At 38.9% G+C, this 23,287-nt stretch overlaps 1 protein-coding gene across 1 annotated transcript in view; it reads right to left on the bottom strand.

The window, feature by feature from the left end:
* Nucleotides 1–14,114: 14,114 nt before the first annotated feature.
* The window catches only part of LOC148033103 (pentatricopeptide repeat-containing protein At4g18975, chloroplastic-like), a 59,663-nt gene continuing 50,490 nt past the window's right edge, over nucleotides 14,115–23,287 (bottom strand). Inside the window, exons 4-6 of the mRNA XM_087683832.1 lie at nucleotides 17,019–17,162; nucleotides 15,393–15,605; nucleotides 14,115–14,932 (exon numbers count right to left, since the gene is read on the bottom strand). Coding sequence (XP_087539958.1) covers nucleotides 14,750–14,932; nucleotides 15,393–15,605; nucleotides 17,019–17,162 — 540 coding nt within the window. The 3' untranslated portion in view covers nucleotides 14,115–14,749. The remainder of the gene's footprint in view (nucleotides 14,933–15,392; nucleotides 15,606–17,018; nucleotides 17,163–23,287) is intronic.

Raw genomic sequence — 23,287 nt, 5'->3', positions numbered from 1 at the left:
TGACACCATCCACAATATCCTTGAATTTACAATTTTCTAGTGCATTTTTTACCATGTCTTTTGCTAAGGACTTTGGCAATAATGTCATTCTTTGCATGAGGAAACATATTCCTCATTGTAGGAGATTGAGCATATATTCGTCTATGATATTGTTCACTTCCTTTGGTTAATTTGTGAATTGGTTTAACTAATTGGATATGCTAATGTGCTTCTTTGGTTTTTAAAGTGGGCCTAATTTCCAAAGTTTTTATGAGCTTTCTCTTTAAGTTTCTATTCTCCTTCTCCAACTCAATTTTAGACTATAACTCCATATTTTGTACCTATATAGCATGCATAGCATCTTCAATGATAGACATTGCTTATTGTAGGCTCTATTTCTCTCTATCCTTTTCGGGCAACAATATATCTTTTTCCATCAAAGACTACACATACCCTTGTAGTCATGTCTAGGGGAGGAAATGTCTCCCTCTCCCCCTCCCTCTCTCTCTCTCAATGCATCTCCCTCCCTCCTCTATTTCCCTCTCCCTCTCTATTTTTCTCTCTTCTTCCTTTCTATTTCTCTTTCCCATCCTTATCTCTCCCTCCCTCTACTTTTCTCTCTATATCTCCCTCCATCCCTTGCTCTTTTTTTCTCTCTCCTTCCATCTCACTATTTCTCTCTCCCTCCCTCTCTCTATTTTTCACTCTCCTTCCTCTCTATCTCTCTCTTCACTCTCTCTATTTCCCTCTCTCCTCCCTCCCTCTCTTTATCTCTATCTCTCTACTTTTCTCTCTCCCCCTCTCTCATTCTCTTTGTTTCTCTATTTCTCTCTCTCTCTCTTTCCCTCCCTTTGTTTCTCTCTTCCCCTCTCTCTCCCTCATTGTTTCTTTCCCTCCCTCCATCTCTCTATTTCTCTCTCCTCCTCCCTCTCTCTCCCTCTTTGTTTCTCTTTCCTCCCCCTCCCTCCCCCTACTTTTCTCTCCCCTCTCTATCTATTTCTCTCTTTATTTTGACTCCCTACTTGCCCTAGCTACACTCTTGCACTAGACCTAGAAAGCATCACCACTAGCTTCTACACTCTTGGAAGTGAAGCATTTTGACTATTAACTAGGTATACTTTGAAATTTTGAAAGAGCTCTATACTGCTATCGCAAGAAAAATATCCTTATGCTTGAGAAAGCCCATAGAGAAGTTAGAACCCAAAAGGCGAATAACATGCAAGTTATAATGCAAACACCTTGAAGTATCAACACTTTTAAGGTGTCCTAATGTCCCTCCAACTATGTGAGGTCCCTCATGCACATTGACCACAACAATATCACACTAGCGCTTTCCGAGCCAAGCTCTTGTGGAATCACAAGCTTCATAGGATAACAAACAGGGGTATTAAGAATTCTACAATTAAAATTGCAATGAGAATTGGCATTGAAAGGAACCCTAAGGATCATTAATATACAATACCCAAAGTAGAGAAGGCCAAGCATTGAGACAAACAAGCATCATTAAGAGCAAAAGGCAAGACAAGTTTGGTGCACGCTAACAAACCAAACTCTGAAGTCCTTATGGGAGAAGCTTAAGCTTATATGCTTATAACAAAATCCTCTAACTAGCAAAGGCACCCACTAAGCATTGTGTTAGGACCCTTGCCCTAGAAATTCAAAACCTCTTGACCTCAAATGTTGTCACACCCAAACACAAACCGCCTCTCTAGCACTATATCCCACATGAGCACCACACAACAAGAGCAGAACCCTTGACCTATCATTTTGAAAAATTCTTCCAAGATGGAAGTAAAACTTGCTTTACAAGGTCCTCTAATACAAAGTCCATAGCCTTGTACTCACATACTTGTCTAGGACCTTGCCGAAAGTGCTACACTTGGAACTACAATGCATTGGATACACTCATTTGGAGTCTTTCACTTGTACTCAAGAGTTGCACATCATGGCATGAGACCAATGCACACCCAAAAAACCCTAGACTGATTTTCCATCTTCGACATTGCACTTGATCATGCCCATCTCCTTGAGTAGTTGCATTACACCTTAGTAAACTTGCATGGCACTTAATACTCACCTAGCTACAAATGAACGAACCACATGGACCATGCTAAATCAAGGTAACATCACGTCTAAAACTATGAAACAAACCACAATGCACTATGCTAAAAAGTTTTTTGGACACAAAACATTGTTAATTGAAGAGTGAAAAGTCTAGTTGCTTGTAGGTTGCACTTAGGTCACTTGAACTACAATTAAGCATATTTGTTATGAAAAGAAAAATCTCAGTTGTGTATACTCTCATTGCCATAGGACTCTGGTAATAAACTACAAACTCCATTAATCTTGCAAAGGAATACAAACTATCAAAACATTGCAAAGAAGTGAAACAAAGAAACAATGGTGGCTACATGACCAAAATACTCGAAAAAGAAATGAGAATCATACTAGCAAAATAGTAACCAAGAAACAACAGACCATGGTGAAATGACCATAGACACAACAAGGACTTGCATGCCACCAAGAGCACTTGAGCAAACATAGGCCAAGCAAGAGAGCTTCCAAATGTGTAAACTAGAAAGTGAATGCACCTAGCAATAGGTATTGACCAAAAAACACATGGAAAATTTGAGGGACTCCCACACATAACAACTAAAAATAGAGACCATATAACTCAAGGGAGCCATACTGGCCATCAAGACAACTAGACCATAAAAGAACACCTATACATTGCATTTATATTGCACTCAATATGAATAGACTGCAATACCATTGAAAGACCAACACAAAGGTGAACAGATTCAACAAACCTGAACTTGGCTGCACTACGAGTAACATTGCACAAATGAGTCATAATTCTAATTTACAAACTGTATCCAATAGTGCAGGTAGAATTCAGAAGGTTGGGGTTATAAACGTAGACTCAGGAGCCTCCTTCATGTCTTAGGGCCAGACTTACAGCAAAAAGAGAACATGTTGTTGATGCTCTTATCAATGAGGGAGCGAACTTTGATATTTTGAGCTATGAGACATGGAGGACTGAAATAGGCCAACTAGAGCTTACACCAACCAACAAAATCCTCAATCCCTATGGGGGAAAATGATATTCTCTCCTAGGGAAGTGCAAAATCCTCACAATTATAGAAATTGAAAGTCTACCTACCTTATTCCATGTACTCCCAAAACATGAGGACATAAGAAAGGAAACACTTCTCGATAAAGCTTTCGAGCAAGCAACAAAATGTGAGGTTGATTACGCGGTGCATTAGGTACATCTAACACTCCCTAATGTGAGGATAATTACATCTTTTAGCAAGGGTAATCTTACTGATCCTCAAGAGAAGGGTAAGAAGAAATCCTCTAACTTAAGAGAGATCCGAACTAGTGAGAGAATCGAGGAGAACCTTGAGGAGTTGCTTCAATCTCACAATGAAGAAAGAGAACGTGTCAACACATCCATTCTCCAATCAAAAATTTTAGAAAGTGATACCAAGAATACAAGGTGGAGTTACAAAACTCATAAGAAACCACACAAAAAAAGACCCAAGTCTCATTGGCAAAGACATCGACAGAGAGCTAGTATGCAATGATGGGTTTCATGATCTCTCCTACTACTCACTCAAGGATACTATATAGAAAATCATTGATTGTGGTTGCCCAAACTACGTGCAAGGCCACCTCCATCACACCACATAATACGAGTGCCTCCTCAATGGAAGAAAAACAAACCTAAATTGATTGACATCCCTTGCCTATGGAGTCATCATTTGATGTTGATGATAGTAATCTCATCATCATTGAGGATGAGTATGAGACTATCTCACCATTTAGTGCTAAGAGTCATCTTCAAACTCTATTGATGAGCACTCAAGTGGTCCTAATGATGATGATGAAAGTGATGCCTCATTCTAGGTCTCTCTCTTTTTCAAATCATTGTATCCACTCTTAAACCCTACCTATGATCTATGATCCATGTATGATATATATTGTTGTACCGCATGTTGTGCATGCAACCACTTGAAACTTGTTGGAAAAAATTTATTCTACTATCTTAAAATATTGCTAAAGTCTCATCCAATTATATCATGTTATTTCAAATAACAATAAAATAGAACCTAAGCAGCTAAAGTGACTTGCAGTCATTTTTGTGGCAAATTACAAGACTAGTGTTAAGGAATCTACATTAAGGATCTCAACCAACATTGCTTTATGCATCGACATTCTGCCAACTTTGACTTAGCGTGAATATTATTTTATCAACCAACTTTATTAGGGAAAAAGTGATGATGATGGGTGCATTTCACAACCTTTTATTTTTCCATCATTGTGAACCTCCTTTTAGAATCACACAAGGTGTACATAGCTTTTAGGTGCATAGTTTAACCTTATAATCTATTTTCCCCTTAGAAAAATCCTTTCTAGAAGTAATCCTCTTTGAAAATATTTATCTACGGTAATTCTAATATTGGGTGGCTTGGATGGATTCAAAGATGAGCCACATGACATTAGAAAAACCTTGGAGTGGTGCATAAGAGTCTCCTCTTTTAAGAAAACAATGCCAAGCATACAAGAAAGTCAACATGAGGACAAGGGGACACCTTCTACAAAAAATTCAAAGTTGTTAGTCACTTGGAGCTAAGATCTTTGAAAATGAAAGGAGGAGGTGGGATCAAGCTTGGTGGACACAAGTCTTTGAGTATTTTAAGGAAATACTCCAATAACTCTCCCATGTGGTGCTTATATCCAATTCTTTTTTTCTTCTCTCTTATGTTTCTTCATTTTCATACATCTCACTTTCCCTAGGTTTTTTTCAAATTAACTATAACACTCCTCTTTAATATTTGGAGCTTTATAAATGATACATGCATGGAAAAAGCTTTGGGCCACCACAGAAAGAAAATGTAATAATATATTTGTACACAAAGGTATTCGTGACAAAGGTCATATCTATAATGGTGGAGATTTGAGACTCTTCTCAATTATTATTTAAAGTCTTTTTCTCCATGAATATCTCTCCAAGGGAAGCTTCCTCTCCTTTTGGAGGATGGAACATATTGTAAGAAGTGTACATACATTTTCATATTCTCACTACGCAAATCCTTGTAAAACTACCCATCCCATGTTGTAAAACCTCACATTGTACTAGTAATGCACATGCATGACTCTCATTCACATTTTCCAACCTTTGTAGCTTGCCTTCCCTTTTCTTATTATTTTAGGAAGCTTCACCATGAACACTTATGCACATAAGACAACAAAATGTATTATGAAGGGAGACTTCATGTGTATTGCCTTACATCACCTAGTGTAGCATCCAATTTGGGACTCCAATCAATCAAGATTATACTTGATTAATTAGGATTAGCAAATAATATAGTCCAACCAAATGCCTATAGAAGGAGACCCCTTTGAGCCTTCAAGGGGGAGACACACATACTCCACTCTACCACCATAATCATCAGCACCATCGTTCATCCACTTATGTGTGCCTATCCCCTCCCACCATTTTAGATTGGGATGTAACTGTAAATATTAGCATCTTCAATTATTTGCTTCATATTCTACCACACCTTCTCCTCTCTTTCTCTTTTACATCATTATCTCTCTAATTAAGTGTATAAAAAGTACCCTAGTCCACTTCCAATTTGGCTAGATGGTATCCCTTTTGCATTCCTTAATGTGAGAAGATTGATCTCATTTGTATAGAGGCCACAAGTGCTCATTCTCTTCCTCATTAACTGGTGTCCCCGCTGAGAACATTCTACAAGAAACCTTTAGTTCCTCCATAAGAGGTGAAAGTTTATATTTGGTTTCTAAGTTCTTTGTCAAAAATAGAACAACACTAGTGTGCTCTTGTCCTTTCTCATACCAGTTGACTTATCTTCCCTCTTCCTCCTCTCGTGCCTCCAATTTGTCCTTCCATACCGCTCCCCTACCATATCCATGGAGCACCTCTACTCGTCATACATCGCATATTTCATGGCAGTAAGGATGCAAAGGACAAGAAATTGTCTCAAAAATCTGAAGAGGTGTTTGAAAAGGTTGAGCAGTGGTGTTGATGCATCTGTGATTTGCAAGGATAGCGCATTATGAAAAAAGATTTGTAACCTTGATGACAAGCAAAGTTCTATATCTTAGTTGTTGGGATGAAGAAGCTTATGGACCTGCGCATGAAGGAGGGTACACCTATGCCTACTCATTTGAATGAGTTTCATTTCATTTTCAACCAACTTGTATTGTAGGGTATTTAGTTTGAAGATAATATCAAGTCTTTGTTCTTGCATGTTACATTGTTTGAGTCATGGGACACCTTTCATACTAATATGAGTGCTCATCTGCTTGAGAGTGCTCTACTGACCAAATAGGTCAACTAGAAGAATATTGATGTAGCCTACACTTCTCATGCATTGACTGGTAATAACAATAAAATCCATGGTAGATACTCCTAGCCCACCCAACAATGGTAAGTCTTAGTCTTGTGGGCAATCTTGTAGTAGGTCCCATGGATGTAAGTCCTCTTTGATATTTCTATTAGAGATAGAAATACTGATAATAACAATAAAATCCATGGTAGAGACTCCTAGCCCACCCAACAATGGTAAGTCTTAGTCTTGTGGGCAATCTTGTAGTAGGTCCCATGGATGTAAGTCGTCTTTGATATGTCATTATTTGTGAAGTGGGATCATATTTGGCTATAGTGCTATAAAATGCACAATGATAGGATCAATGAGAAAGAAAAGAGGAATGTGCAAAATAATGCAAAGTCTGATGATCGTAGCATTATCCCTATATCAACATAAAGATTGAAGAGATAGATGCAGTGCATAATAAGTCTGATGATGACTATATCTTAGTTGCTCTATCTCTTTTTCTATTTCTTTTAGTTTTATCTTTAATAAAATCTACCTTCCTTTCCCTTTCAAAATATATCAACCGGGTTGAGTACCTCATTTCCATATCTCTTGCGAGGGTGTGCTTCCATGTGATATCTTTCTCGGATTTTATCCTTGTGCATTACGGTGTGGTTGTGTTTCAACCTATCTTGGGTGTGGTGTTATCTTTGCGTGCAAGTTGCATTAAGATCCCTATATTTTGTGTGCTAAGTGAATTTTTTGTGGTGTGATTTTCAACCTAGGCTCCCCATCCTAGTTGTGTTTTTTTCTATTGTGTGTTTTTTCCTTTCCTCTCCCATGGAAATTTCGAGATTCAAGAAGAAAATGAAGACTAAAGATAAAGATGAAGATTTCTCAAGTGCTCATCATGGTTCTCTTCAATTTGTTCATGGGGACGCTTCACACTTAAGTGCGGGAGAAATAATATCCAGGAAATTTGTGCAAATATAGACACAAAAATGTACTTAACATGAAAACATTCTTTGTAAAATAACATTTTGCTTTTGTACCATCTTGTAAAAAATCAAATATGAAGCAATGTAAAAGTGTGGGTCCCGTGGCTCACAATTTAAAATATGAAAGGAAAAGGATGGTCAAACACCTTTTGTCCCATTCTAGAAATTGAAGGGTCTTTTAGACCTTAGCCAAAATGTATGCAACCCAATCTTATAATATCAAGAAACGAAAAGGAGGAGGCTTATCGGGTGATTTGGGGAGGTGGGAGGTTGAGGTGCTTACAACCTCTCTCTTCCTTCATCTTCTCCTCTCGTGCTTCATTTCCCTCTCTCCCATTTTGGCATAACTCTCATTTCTCATTCTTGTTTCTTTCTCTCTTGTGCTCCTTTGCAAGAGCTCATGGAGAGTGAAGAAGAGGAAGAGGGTGAGGATGGCATTAGTGAGACTGATTTCTTGTGTGCCTTCTATATTCTTGTGTGTTGTGAGGACATGGATTCTTGGTGAGAAGGAGACTTTTCTTGTAGGTTTTCATGGCCAGCAAGCCATTTTCAGCCTCTCTTGGCCGGTTCAAGGTTCATATTGTGCCGTGGAGGATGCTCTTCATTGAGGCGTAATAGATATTGTCATTAGTCTTCCTTATTACTCCATAATCGTGAGAGGAAGGAATGCATCTGGGCAAGAAATTCAAAGATGTACACAAGTGAATCCTACACCAACCAACCTTTAGCCCTGCTACCTTCACGCCTTGCATTTTGCATCACAAAATCCTTCAAGGTTTTTGTAAAGCACTTAAGACAGAACATCCATCTAGCATGAACTATGCCGCATATAGCCATCTCACCTACCAAATATACTATGAGATATAGTTGGCTTGTGTGCATGGTCCATGGAAAAGCCTCCTCCACCAAACAAACTACCTCAATCACCGTGACTTAAGTATCTAAAGTGTCATGGGATCAATTTCTTTGAGCTAATATAGCTAAGAAGAATGAAACATAAACATTATATTAGCACAAGCAAGTGTAGTTTTGAAATAAATAATAAGTCTTTAAATTGATAAACATGTTGCATATAAGTTAATTAATTGAGTTAGTCTAGTAAATTTTTCTTTAAAATTTGTATAATAATCCTATTAAATATATAGATATATGTGTGTGTATGTATCTATATAGTTTTTTGCACTCTAAATTAACTTTACATTCATCTAGTATAATAAATAATATTAACAAAACTTATTTAGAAATAACCTTGTAAATCTACTTGGTTTAAACCTAAGGTTAATTAGAATTTTTTAATTATTAGATAAAAATTTTATAATATCTATAAAAAAAAGAAAGAATGACATAGCTTCTTTTATTAGACTTCTAATATGCATGCATAAATTTGCATATGTATAGATTTACATCTCTTAAGTATCAAAAATATATTAGTATTTACAATATCCTTTCGTATGATATCAAGCTTATTTAAATAATTTATTCACATTTTTATACTTCAGTTTAGCATCATTATGGAGTAGTCCCCTTAGATATTTTATACTACTTTAGCTTATTGAAGACCTGCACCTTCTTAGGCCACTATACGACAATCCCTTTGGAATTTTTTGTGCTAGACAACCTCATTGAGGAAATACCACATCTTTTCTCTTAGCTAAAATTTAGAACGTAAATGTTAAAATCCAACAACCCCACACAACTTTTTAGATGATTTAGAAGGATTTCATGTTGAAAAATAGGAGGCTAAACATTGAAAAGCATCCAAAAAGATAAATATATCTCCAAGAGATTATCTATCACTTTCTACTATAGATAAGATCAATGATAATATATTCAAATTTGGCATTCTTTCTCATTAATAGATTCATAAATCATTCTATATTAGTTTATTAAAACCATTCAAAGGAAGTCCACATGTAGCTAGTTGTAGATAATCCTCCATTGTTAGAATAAGACACTAAAATTCTAGTATCCAAAGTTATAATTAGCCCTAACCAGTATCAATACTAAGTATCATAGGTATTTATTCAAATATTGAAATCATTCTGTTGAAGAATCACATTGGATTTAGAAGTCACTGCTGCTAACTCTAAAATATGACTATCTAGCATATGTATGCCACTCACAACCACAATGAAAATTCTGTTGCTATATTTTGGTAGTGATATGTGTGAGCACACTTAGGGTTGTCAATGTATTTTTTTCCCTCTTTAGGAGGTTTTTTCCCCTGGTCTTGTATATATGCCTATTCACTTTTAGTGCATACTTAGTCTTGTAAATTTTCCCTATTTGTACCTCTCAATACACATTGAGTTGTGCTCTCTCAAGCTTCTCCTTCAAAAATCTATATACATATATTCCCCCAATCCTAAATCCAACAATTGGTATTAGAGCGGCCTTTGATATCTTGAATAGAGTCATGAACCCCCTCTACTTGATTTTCTTTGATTGGGATAAGATTTGACAAGTGTTTGCAAGTTGGCAAATACTATAAGATAGCCCCTAAGATATAGTCATCGTCAGATCTTTTATTCAGGCTCATTTTGGCCCCTATCTGCACTACTACCAACATTGCATATGGTAATTCATCCTTTTGTGCAAAATTTTTGACATTTGTCATTTCCACATGTAAGAGCCCTTTTCTTTTATATTGTGATACATAGCACATATTACTTTTGTGTGTGTGTGTGTGTGTGTGTGTGTGTGTGTGTGTGTGTGTGTGTGTGTGTGTGTGTGTGTGTGTGTGTGTGTGTGTGTGTGCGCGCGCGCGCGCGCGCGCACGCGTGCGTGCGTGTGTGTGTGTGTGTGTAAGTTTGCATCAAGTAGAATCAATGGCCATGGCTAAAAATAATTATGTATTCCATACATTGCATGTTGAGGACAAGTTGGATGGAACCAACTATCCACTATAGGCTGGAAAGGGATATGCTGCTAAGACAAGGGGCCACTTTTGTGGCCTCCAAATCCCACAATAGGGGCCATTGATAACTTCCCCACCCCACAACTCAATGCAATGTGCCTTGAGTTGCTACCAGTTTAAGTACTCTAATCCGAAGCCTAGACCCACAAAGGTCACCTTTTTGCCATCTAGCCACATAAACCTCATCTAACATACAATTTAGGACCCAACCAATGTCAAGGCTCACACATGCCTTCTCATCTTAATGGGGGCCATACAACTTTGTGCACCATTGATCATCGGCATGGCACCTTATGAGGGTGAAGCATTGAGCATATCTAACAAGCATTGGACAAATGTAGCTTAGGAGGCCCATATTATGGTTTCTTCAATTGTCTCATGTCTCATCCCAAGGCTTTTAGGATTTCTTCCAGTTGTCTCATGTTTTGTCCCAAGGCTTCTATAGATGCTCCACTTCAGTGGTAGTTATTTTATCACATCATCTTGCATTCTTAGAGAGACGGAAACCGAAGACACTAATGTTGGTCATCATTATCTAGTGCACTACCAATATTGTACTACACATCTCATGCTTAATCTTATGGATATTATTTCCCATTCATTCTAATTTTCTTATGCTCATGTATTCTTTCTTTCTATCAATGTTTATGCTTTCTCTTTCACACTTTTGATCATCTATGCATTCTCACATGGTATCAAACGACCAAAGTTGCTTTCTTGCTAGTTGTGATGCATCATACTAACGATTTTAGGTCTAAAACCGCTTAGTTTTCTACCATTAGTATTCCACCCTTGTCTTAATACTCCCTACCCCTTCCTCTCTAGCTAGCGATCTATATCTAACAGCTAGGAGACCCATTAACAATAGCAAGTGAATTGTTTTCTACCTCTAGAACCTAATGTAATGCATTTTGTGCTACTATGACCTCGTTTAGGGTCGGGACTACTACCCCAAGGATTATCCGCCTATTGCATATTATGCTCTATACTCCAAGACTTTGCATTTATGTGTTGCTTGCTCCTGATGGTTGGTAAAATATGGATGTATGTTGTGTTTTGTACTTTCAATTCTAGAGGGGGTCTCATGTGCCTATTGTTGTGATTCTTCACAACATTTGCTTCTATGATTCTTTATTTTGTGTCTACTCTTGCCTGCTTGTGTACGAACTATTGTTGTTAAACTCTTGTTCATGACTAGGTTGATTTTGACCACAAAGTGCCTCAAGTATCTCCCTAACCTCATATCTTCATTCATTCTCATGGAACCTCCATGTTCTTTTATTGATGATAAGCTTGAAGGCTCTGACTACTCACCTTGGTGTTGTTCAAGAAGCTTGGTGTAACCAGTTGCAAGGGGTTACCATTTTCTTGTTGGTGCTACTAATTCAAGTTTTTGTAGCTACAAAGAGGGGTGGCAAGAAGAAGATGAAGTGCTTTTATGTGGCACAAAAGGGGCACCTTCGGAGGATTACAAGAAGCTAGCAACTTTTTGGAAAAAGGAAGGAGAACAAGGAAAACTCATGCTCTTTATCATTCTCAGACTCACTTTGATTCCAATGATGTAGCTAAGGGTGCGATAAATGAGGAATTCCTTTCTAACCCTAGTGGTGTCGTCATCCCTCATGAGTTCCCATGCCAAAAAGGAACTATGAAAGGGTAGTGGTGGGGCTTGCTAGCCTCACTGATTTCTTGATGTGGTGGACCTTGAGGGAGGCTTGCCACATGCATTAGATTAGCCTAGCAACTCAAATTCCTGGAGTCGGTGTGGTCCAAGTCCATAAAGCAAGTGGTGCCTACTCCTAGTCTATTCTCACATGGGGAAACATTCCAACAGCCTGGTTAAAGGAGGTGAATTCATGGTCATGATGTGCTTCTATAGGGCATTAGTGACAAGCATCAAGATTCAACTATTTCCACTTTCTAAGGAGAGTATCAGTAACATTATCAGTGTCTTTCTAAGGCACCTTGGTGCTACGTTGACCAATCACTACTTGGGTATACATGCTCCCAACTAATTATCATTGTTCTAATGAATTATAATGTTGCAACTTTTCACATATCACTATAGTTGTATGGTACATGATGCTGGTCCTTAGGGGTTTGTATGTTCCCCATCACGGTATATTTCATTATACTTGTCACCCATGATCCGAGAGGTGTATCATTGTCTTTAGGTTTAGCCTCACCAAACAAAGGCTACTGGGTTTCTTCTAGTTGTCTCATGTCTCATCCTCCTTAGGCTTCCATATATGCTCCACTCCACTTGAGAGGAAGAATGGAGGCAATCCTATTGGACATGATTGTGTTGATGCCCTGCTCATGTTGCACCACGCATCTCATGCTTCATCTTATAGATTCAATCACCCATTCATTTTGATTTTCATGTATTCATGTGTTCTTTCTTTCTATCAATATTCATGCTCTCTTTCACACTTCTAATCATCTAAGCATTGTTAGAGTTCAATGGAAGTAGGGGTTATTCATACACTTCTTCAAAAGATTACGTAAAGAGCTTGCTCATCCAGTTTGACCTCATCTTGGAATTGACAAGGCATGTTTGGAAAACATCTACAAAGGAGATCATTTGGTGCAAAAGTTTTGTAAGAGAATTACAAATCAATTAATGGAATGTACTATGTATATGGCACTACACTACCCCATCTCAACATATGTAAAAGGCATCTTCCTATACAATGACACATTTGCTTTCAATGCTTTTGTATGGTAAACCTTTGCTACATTGTTTATCTTCACAACCTCAATTTAATCATTAATATATATTCCATCATACACCACTCTATCAAAGCCCAAGGACTAAAACTTTGCTATTCCAACTTCAACAATGCTGTTTCTATTGATAATAATCCCCTCCATACCTCTGAAAGAATTAGCAATTTTGAAATGTGCCACCGAAGCCCAAGTATCGAGTACAATATTGTGGATGTCACTCAAAGACAAGGGTGTATTGTCCAACTTAATTATTTCCATTTTACAAGTTCCACACTTGGAAACATCACCTTCAAATGCAAATCAATCTTAAACTAGAAGAGAGCTGTCAAATATTATTACAATGGCTACACCCATTGGCGCACAAGATGAAGCCTTAGCAAAGTAAATTAATACAATGCAATTCCACCACTAGCATTTTGTCTCTGATGAAGCGGCCTTGAATCAAGTGCAATTACTCACATAATAGCTTTGTACATTCTAATTCACACGTGAAGAAAACAAACCTTGAGTACATCTGCATCAAAAAACTTGAGAGCCAAAATGCACCATGCATCATATTCCTTGTGTGTGTCAGCTTTGATGATTTGAATGCCAATGTTAAGGAATGGTTGCCTCTGAAGAAACAATTGTGAAGTATGAACTCAATAATGCCATCCCAATTGTTCTAATCATAAGATTTTTGTTCCTTGTCCTAGCATGCAGAAATTTGGTCAGCCTATTCTTGTCAAACTCATGTTTATTGGTCACTTTAATGTGGCCCAAGCATGCCCAGCTTAGACAGTGATCTATAAGAGAATGATGCACACAAACCATTTCATATGAAGAGTTCATTGGATAAATTCTTACCCCTCAGGTGAGAGAAATGGTCCAACTTGTAACGCCCTTTTTTGGAATCCTTATTTGTTTTCTTGCTGCTACTGAGCTCAAAAAGAGTGAGGACGAGCTTCAAATGCTCTAATTATTCTCCTATATCTGATCAGAAAGCATATTGTTACCTGACTTATATAAGCTATTAAACACCAAGTTTTAACCTAAGATTAGGCTTGTGAGATTGAGTAAATCCTGATTCAATTCTAATTTGCACATGTGATTCCAATGGCAACCTTTAGTTGTTGATATATTCTTCAGAGCTCAAGCATCCCTATTTTATAATGTTGGATATAAAAGAATTAAGTACAATTCCCACTCAACAGAGAATATACTGGATGAATACAGATTTGCTCTCTGGAAAAGCATTTGTTTAAACCTTGAGGAGTCTTCTTTCAGAATTCACTTTCCCTATTCTTCTTGCCCTCGCATGCGTCAGCTAGGAGGGTAATAAGCAAGTAAAGGCAAGCAACAAATGCTCTTTTGACAGCATATAAATATAGATATCATTATCATTAAAACAGTTGTTTTTTACATGACAAGCCAATGATTTCCTCTTTCAACCATAAAATGGCTTTTTTGAAATTGCCTACAAGCTTGTAATAAATCATTATAAGAACTTTGCCAGCATTCTACTCTTCATCTGTGCATGGATTCCCACTAGCACACCTCTCCAATGTGTAATCTTTGAGTCGTCACAAATGAGAGCCTCAAGTTTAATTGTCACAGCCAGAGACAACCGAGAGTCATAGCTCCAGGTCTAGATTTTTCTGATGTGATGCTTTGCTTCATGATGCACAGACCAATACTTGCACACCAAAATAAGTAAATCCCCTCGATATCTTGAATCCTTTGCTTTCAACCTGAGCACCTAAGTTTCCAAAGCGTCTTCTGATTGGACATTGCTTTTAACCCTGCTTTCCAGCTACAGAGCTCTCCAGAGGTACCCCACTGTCTCCTGGTTGTAAATTGTACTTGCGTAGAACTTGCTTCTTCATTTCCAAGAACCCTGCTTTTTCATAAGCTTGAGAAACCCTCCTAACACATTCAGCATCAATACTTCTCCCACTTTGCTCCATCTTTATGAACAGCTGCCAGAAAGAAGTAACTTACATTGATTAGATGACACAATGTTGCGAAACAATAGAAACTAACTTGCTGTATGATTGCTGTTGAGATAGTATGTTAATTCTCTTCATAGATATCCAAAAAGCCTTGCTCAAAATAGGCATCATGTAGGCTTCTATTGGTTACAAAAAAATGCTCACCAACCCCTCCGCAGGGCACAAAAGGTAATCAAAGAAAGGGTACATGATGTATCCATCTGCAAGAAATAAGACTCAGGAAAATGCACATGTTGTAGAAGCAGCATCTAGCCAACATGACACAATGCTCATACTCAAGAGTTCAGCAATGGAAAATTGTTCAAAAACAGAACACTTTGTCACCACATATGCATATATAACAGTAAGTGCATCTATAAAAATGACAAACTGCTCAGGAAGATTGCTGAAGACAAGTGAAATTGAGCCTTACGACTGCAATTCTTACTTTTATCACTTCTGTTGGCTTATTGTGGCGCTCGTACATGCCCAGTGCGTAGGAGAAAAGTTTGGTTGGAATGGAAGATGAACTGTTCATGATGTCATTCTTCCAAATTTTTTCAGCTTCTTCATTCAGTCGCAGCATGTCCAAGGCTTCCAGTAAAACTGAGTAAGTTGCTAGTGTCATCCCGTGTTGCTTGCTTAGCATCCATCTTGAGACCTATGACCACAAAATCAATGCTCTGGATATTCAGTCCATATCTAAAATAAACAGGTTTAGCATTGTATAGCTATTTGATACTTTTCAACTACATTCATTACTGCAATTCAAAACATGAACCTTTCCCCTTTTAAAGAATGGAGGGGGATAAAACATGGCCATTCCAGATAACTAACTATTGGCTATTGTAGAGGACTGTTGGCCATTATTGCAAACAACTTTCCTGTTTGTATGTCAGATCTGGAGATTCAATTTGCCAAAAATAGAATCTATTACCATAGAATTAAATATTATAAAATAATAACAAATAAATTTGTACTTTCATGCTCATGTTTTAATACATTGTCATTGGTCAATTCATATACACTTACAATTCACTAGAAGTCCATTTCTTTTAACCAGATGAAGAAATGTTTAGTGATGCATGCACTTGCCATCCATTATAACTATTGGCAGTTGTTAAGACATCAAAATTTTGACTGATGAAGTTGACAGAATTTACAGCCTATTCTTCAATGTCAATTGCTAGCTGAACAGTTAACAGGCCAGTTGTATCCGAAAAAGAAACTCACCCCATTAAAAACCAGAAAACAATACAAGCTTCATTTTACAATCTCCCCATATAAATGCAAAACTCGGGACCAATGGAAAAAAATTTGGTGCTAGTGGGAGGTAACTAAGCTTCATCATGCAAAGAAACAGGAGCCACAAGTGGAAGGATATTGCTTCAAATGCAATGGGACAAGATGTGATAAATGAGTGCCCCAACAATTTAAAAAACCAAAACAAGGATTGCAGTGAAGGATTGACAAATCTGTGAAACTTGCTGCAATGCATGTGCCCTCTAGAAAACACTTTGAGGTTTGGATCATAAGATGTAGGAGAGACCTAAGACATTGAGAGGAGTGCCTTCAGTATTTAAATGTACAGCTTGGCATTTCAATATGCTCGAATTGCATTAACTTAGAAAAATGTTTAATAGATGCTCATGCAATGTTCATGACAAGCCAAAATGAGGATTGCATTGTGTCAATAAACCAATGCCATCATACATGCATATAACTACAGGTTCATCTATGTACAGAGGCCAACATGGGTTGATAAGGTGTCAAAGATTGCATCATATTGTGGGCCCCAAGTTCAAGGCCTTGGTGAACACATCAGCAACCACATCAAAACACGAATCATGAGTGTTGAAGTACATTCAACTCGTTTTCAAAATGGATTGCTTTGAACTGAATGTCCCCATGATATCTCTGTCACATGTAATGGCTGGCACATCTAACCACTAAAGTTTCTACAAGCGAATCAAATGAAGTGTTTCAGAAGTACCACACAAGTTTAAAAACACACAAATGAAACACTATAAAATGGAAATAAATCAATGCTGCTGGCTACAAGTTACATCCTAACCTGAACAATTCGAATCCAATTTTTCTCCTGTTCGAAAACCTGCAATGCTTGTTTAACGTATGCTATTGGAAATTTTTTCTCCAGATCTGCCCACTTGTCCAGCTGTTTGTAAACCTCTTCAATTTTATGGGGCATTGCCTGAATCTGCCACATAGAAGGGAACATTGTAAACTCATACAAAAGCCTTGTGACAGTCGTACAGCTAAAAAGGTGAAATGAATGGAATTATGGAATGACATGTCATGTTAACACTACAAAAGGCCAAAATGACCAATGCAACCAAAAGTTGCATGACATATTTGATGATATACAATTGTTTGTTGAGTCCTGAAAATAATGAGACAATGAATATCAAAGACACATTATTGTGTATAAAAATGTGTTCAGGTGTGAACACATTTTACACCACTTAACATTAAATAATGGTCAAGGGTTAGGTATACACCTTAGCCTGTATATTCAGGCCCTATCAGCTGTGCTTTCATCTCACTTATCATTATCAGTTTATTACTCTAGTTTGTGCACTTGCCAAAGCGCTCTCTCTCTCTCTCTCTCTCTCTCTCTCTCTCTCTCTCTCTCCATGGAGTCCCATCCGCCCTCACTATTGCTCTCCATTTGGGGCTCCAACAGTGGTATCAGAGCATGTTTTGACTATACCTCAGCCACCTCTACCATCTTCTATCTCAATCCCTAAGTTTACATACAGTGTCAATCTCTCATCTACCTCGCTGCCGTGCATGCTTGATTTGCTGCACAGCAGCTCTGAAGAAGAGGGACATTAGAATCTCTAACATGTCTATCATGTGCTTGGACAGAGAAGGCTGTTGAGAAACCCTTCACCCGCAGTTTGCGTTTTTACATTTCTGTGTTTTGCGTTTGGGGTTTGCAGCCCCAAAAAGGGGCACCACCCTAGATTGACTGTGCCTATTTATAGGCCACTCTCTCATTCATTCCTCATGGCTGATTCATTCAGTCTGTCACCTCTTCTCTCCAGCCTCTCCACCGCCCTCACACCCCTTCAGGAGGACATTGCAGTTCGTGGTTCATGGCTCTCTTCATCATCTTCCTTGTGCTACGGCACCCTTGTTCCCTTGTATCACATTCACTCCATGATTCAAATCTTCATCATTCCATTCATCAAAGTTTCTTCTCTCTTCTCTTCTCTTCTCCTCTCCATGTTTGCCGAGTTCACTCTGTGTTCCTCCCTGCAAACCCTACTGTCTCGCTAGTACATCATCTTTTGACAGAGGCAGCTCAATTCAAAGCATGCATTTCTTTTCTTAGACAGATTAGTGTGCATTTCTAAGCACCAGTTAGCTTGTGCAACCCTTGTGGACTGCGATTTGCACTGTCTGACCCTGTCGGCCAGTGCAAATCAGCATCAGCATTTTCCCCCTGCCACATCAGTATTTTATGCTGCCGGTCAGCCAGATTTAGCTGGCTGGCTGCCACAGTTAGTGGCTCAACTGGCTGGTCAGCCAGTTTAGGGGCATTTCAGCTATACATAGCTGGTCCCACTTTGGGGTAGATCATTCATTCTTCTTCCTCTTCTAAAGGTGCACACTTGGAGTTTGGCATTCCATCTCCATCTCCGGTGCTGTCATCATTTTCCTGCATGATCCACTGCCCTCACTAATGTTTTGGGCTATGTGCAAGGACTGATCAGTCCATCATATGGAAAATACTGCAAAAGAAGGGCTCTCTCACACTCTTCTTTGGCAATGATACCATGTGAGTGTGCGCAACGGAAGCATGAAACATAAAAGAAATAGAGGGAAAACACTGATTTGAACACTGATACAAGGCTGCACACAGTAGCCCTTACATGCTATGGAGGTGCATCAATCAAGGCACTGGACTGATGGCAAAAGACGGGAATCTAGCTGCAAGAAGATGAGTGAGAATGATGATAGCTCGGTGATGATCTGCTATGATGTATCTATGGAGGCATGTGCTGGGCTGCATCTCAATCAATGTCATAGACATCTGAACAAAGGCACTATGGTCTGCAATCAAAAAATGGCCTGACCTAGCTGCCCAACTCACTAATGTGCCACCTAATGTACCCACTAAGAACATTGCCTAACCCATGAGTACACTAACATGATCCGTGTTGGCAAAAATAACCCCATCTTCTTCATCTATTGAAGAAGTATGATACCGCAGCCCGCTGCATATGAAAGCCCTTCAATGGTGTGGACAACTACTGAATTGGTACTTGTTCATCTTTACAATGCCAATGAGGTTGCTTTGGCTACTCCACGCAGCAGTCCGACTGCAACTTGTGTGTTTGGCTGCTGACGTGGCACTAACAAATCGAAACGTTACTTTGCACACCAAACCACTCTCGAAGTCACCTGGCTGGAAAACTGCATATGTACACAGCCTAACTGAGAAAAATGCATGTCCAAGGGATGACAATCTCTAACACCTCAAACAAGGGTCTTTTATGGCATGATCGATTTGCCCACTTGTACTAATAGGCTTTGAGACAAATAATTGTACCCGTCTAGTTGAGAGATTTCCAAGTATCAGGACATGCCTTTCAACACTTTCACCTTAGTCACATGTTAGACAAGCATCATAGAGAATCTTTTCTAAAAAAGGCTAACCACAGAGCTATTGCTCTTAAGCTTGACCCCACAGATTTTTATGGCTTCATCTACCCTCCATCATTGGACAAGGCTTTGGATTGTTACACTTATTGTATTCCTCCTAATAATTGGTGTGAATGCTTCCTTATCCAAGGGCACTTTTTACCTTATCGTTGGAGAAGGGGTTTTTTCCCATATGAACACCCAATATCAATGGGTGTGGTACTTAGTATCTTAGGGATTGTACTTTCATATCATGTAGAGTTGAAGCGGAAGCAAAAAGAGAAAGAGAGCTGAGAGCAGGCACATTAATCAAGGAGCTCAATGACTCAAAACTCAACAGTGTTTGATAGTGATAGAGTGAGAGTGAGTTGACCGATAGGTGTGTACCAGTGTGATACACACAAAGAATAAAAGAATGTATTTATATTTAGGGTATGGTACACTTACGCCCATTAGGGTGGGTTCACATGTGTGAAGTAATATATACACAGGAGAGCGCAGGAGAGCGTGTAAAGGGCCTTTACACCCAACAACCTCCCACTTAAAGGTCCTAAGCGAACCTTTAACCAATTCCCACAAGTCTAATACAATGCTCATGTTGAGCCTTTGTAAGACTTTTAGTGAAAACATCTGTAGGGTTGTCCTGTGATTTGATCTTAGTCAAGGTGACTAGACCATCATCCAGAACCTGTCTGATAAAATGATACCGAAAATCAATATGTTTGGTACGTGCATGAAACCAATGGCATTCTTAGTCAGACATACAACACTCTGGCTATCACATCTAAATACAGGTGTTTTGGTAGGCAGCCCAAAATCCTTGACCAAACAACCAAGCCAACCTGCTTCTTTTGAAGCTTCAGTGGCTGAAATATATTCAGCCTCAATGGTAGAGAGTGCTACTATTTTTTGCAATCTAGAGCACCAAGAAACCGCCCCACCCGTCAAGGTAAAGATATATCCGCTAGTAGACTTGCAAGTATCCAAGTCACTTGCCATATCTGCATCACAATACCCTTGCAGATCTAACGTACCCTTGCCATAGCAAATACATTTCCTTTGTGTGCCCTTAAGATACCGTAAGATATATTTCACTGCCTCCCAATGTGCTTTGCTAGGATTTGACATGAACCTGCTAACAACTCCCATTGCATAAGTAATGTTAGGTCTAGTGGCAACCATAGCATACATGAGTGAACCACAAGCTGAAGCATAAGGAACACCCTTCATAGTACTCCCTGCCTTATCATCTTTTAGGCAATCTACTTTGCTAAGCTTAAGATTGTTGAGATGACAAGCTCAACACGTGCGGACATTGATGATGGACCGCATTGCTAGATGGGTCCACACGTCTACACTTAGCATGTTGGTGATCATTATGACACTCACATAGCCACTGACTTATCACTTATATATTTAGTTTGTTACACCTACCTACAGCTGACAAAGATATAGCACTAGTCGATTAGTATAGTCAATTATGTACTGTTTGACTTAGAAGGCCACTTTTCTCTATGTTGTATCTTATCTATACTTTGTGTACATTGTATAGTGTGTGAAAGAAGAAGAAAAATCAGCAAGAAAACATTTTGGCCTCCATCTCTCTTCTTGTGTTCTTGAGTGAGCTTCCTCTTGTGTATACAGTGTGTTTGGCGCAGCCGCTCAAGCAAATCCTTCCATCACGCGATTCTTGACATGGTATCAGAGCCGCGTCACTGAGAGAGGCTGATTTTGAAGGCTGAAGTGAAGGAGAAGAACCAAGGTTCGAGCAAGCAAGCAACGGGTAAGAAGCTCTCCCATTCTTCCACTCTCTCTCTTAGATAGTACCTGTGGAGGCACCGGAAGTAGGGTAGAGCGAAAATCTCAGATTGCTGTGAGATTTGGTGTGCAAGCAGAGCACTGTATATTTTGTTGATTATCCCTTCAAGGCTTTTCCGCGGTTATTTTGAGCGTCTGAGGCCGTTTCAGGCCCCGTTTTAGAGCCGCAAGGTTACGGACAGCAGTTTCAAGGTACGCTGTAATTTCGGCTGTATTGACCAAATGTGGATGCACAGGTTACAGATTGCGAATCTGTAATTTTTGAGGTGTTTGCGGGAAGCAAACATAAGGTTTATCTGCAAACAAGTTACAAATTACATGTACTATTGAGCAGTCAGTGAAAAAGGTTGCTTGGTATAGTGTTGTACATGTGTTGTGAAAGAGTGTAGAAGACTAGCTTGCTGTGTTATATCCTTGTTTGTGATAATGACAGAGAACAGTGAAAATCCCATTATTGAGAAGCTCGACAAGAACAACTACCCTTCATGGAAGTTTCGTATGACGAACTTCCTCATTGGAAAGGGCCTTTATGAGTTTATTTCAGGTGAAGAAAAGGAGCCACAACTGGGTATCCCTCCAACTGCAGATAAATTAAAAGCATGGAAAGACTGAAATGCGAAAAACAAAAAGGTGATGTACTGGTTATCTGCAGTCATTGATAATACGATCTTGGAACATATCAGGAATGCAGAAACTTTACATGCAGCTTGGACAATTTTTTTAAACATGTTTTCAATAAATACAAAGGCACGAAAGATTCAACTCAAGCAAGAGTTAAATACCTTGAAGAAAGGGAAAATGTTTGTCAATGAGTATGTGTTGAAGGTGAGGAGCATTGCAGAAGCTTTAGCAACGATTGATGCAATGTCCGATGATGATGATTTGGTTTCATCCACTTTGAGTGGCCTTAACAATGAGAAGGCATGGAAATCATTTGTTACTTCAGTATATGTACGAAAGCCATTTCCAGATTTTGATGAGTTGATCTCTCTCATGATTACCGAAGAGATCAATATGCAGGGTGACTCATCTGAAAAAAATGGTAAACGGGTTCAAGCATTTTACTCAAGTTCAGGAAGGGGACGTGGTAGATCCTCTTCAAGAGGCCGTGGTATGGGACGTGCTGGCGATAACCAGCAAAACAAGTTCAATCAGCAATTTGGTGAAATGCAGGTTTCAAGAGGGCGCCTCAAACTTTAGAGGCACGGGGAGCTCTAGAGGAAGAGGTGTATGGCAGAATAGAGGTTCTGGAAATTCTGCTATTGTTTGCCATTATTGTGGCAAAACAAGCCATATTGTAGCCCATTGCTATGCAAAGAATGATGATGTTCGCAGTGGTAAATTGCAGTAAGGAAACTATGCATCGTCTTCACGACAGAATGAAGACAAAAATGAGCTTCTGTTTGTTATGCAGCATATGATGAACGCAGTTACAGGAAAGGGAACACATGATGATATATGGTATGTCGATTCAAGTGCATCTAATCATATGACCAATCATGTTGAATGGTTTGGAGAGATGCAGGACTTACAAAATCCAAGTTATGTACAGACAGGTGATGATTCACGCCACCCAATTTCACACATTGAAAAGGTTCCCTTGTCCTTGTATGATGGCCAGACAAAGAGTCTGACAGATGTATTACATGTGCCATCAATTACGAAGAATCTAGTGTCTGTCGGCCAAATGGTAGAGCAGGGGTTGCAGGTCCGATTCAATACAAAAGGTTGTTTTGTAGAAGACTTTAATGATAAGTGCAGGTTGGTCGCAAAAGGAAGTAGAGTTGACTGAATGTTCACTTTAGATGCTGAAATTCCTACAATGGATGCTGCTATATATGCTAAAGAAAAAGG

Source organism: Lygodium microphyllum, chromosome 8 (genome assembly GCF_053477565.2).
Source record: "Lygodium microphyllum isolate KBCC chromosome 8, Lygodium_microphyllum_v1.1.10, whole genome shotgun sequence".
Taxonomy (NCBI): domain Eukaryota; kingdom Viridiplantae; phylum Streptophyta; class Polypodiopsida; order Schizaeales; family Lygodiaceae; genus Lygodium; species Lygodium microphyllum.
The sequence above is the reverse complement of the archived record's forward strand: the minus strand, read 5'-3'. Positions and strand labels throughout refer to the sequence as shown.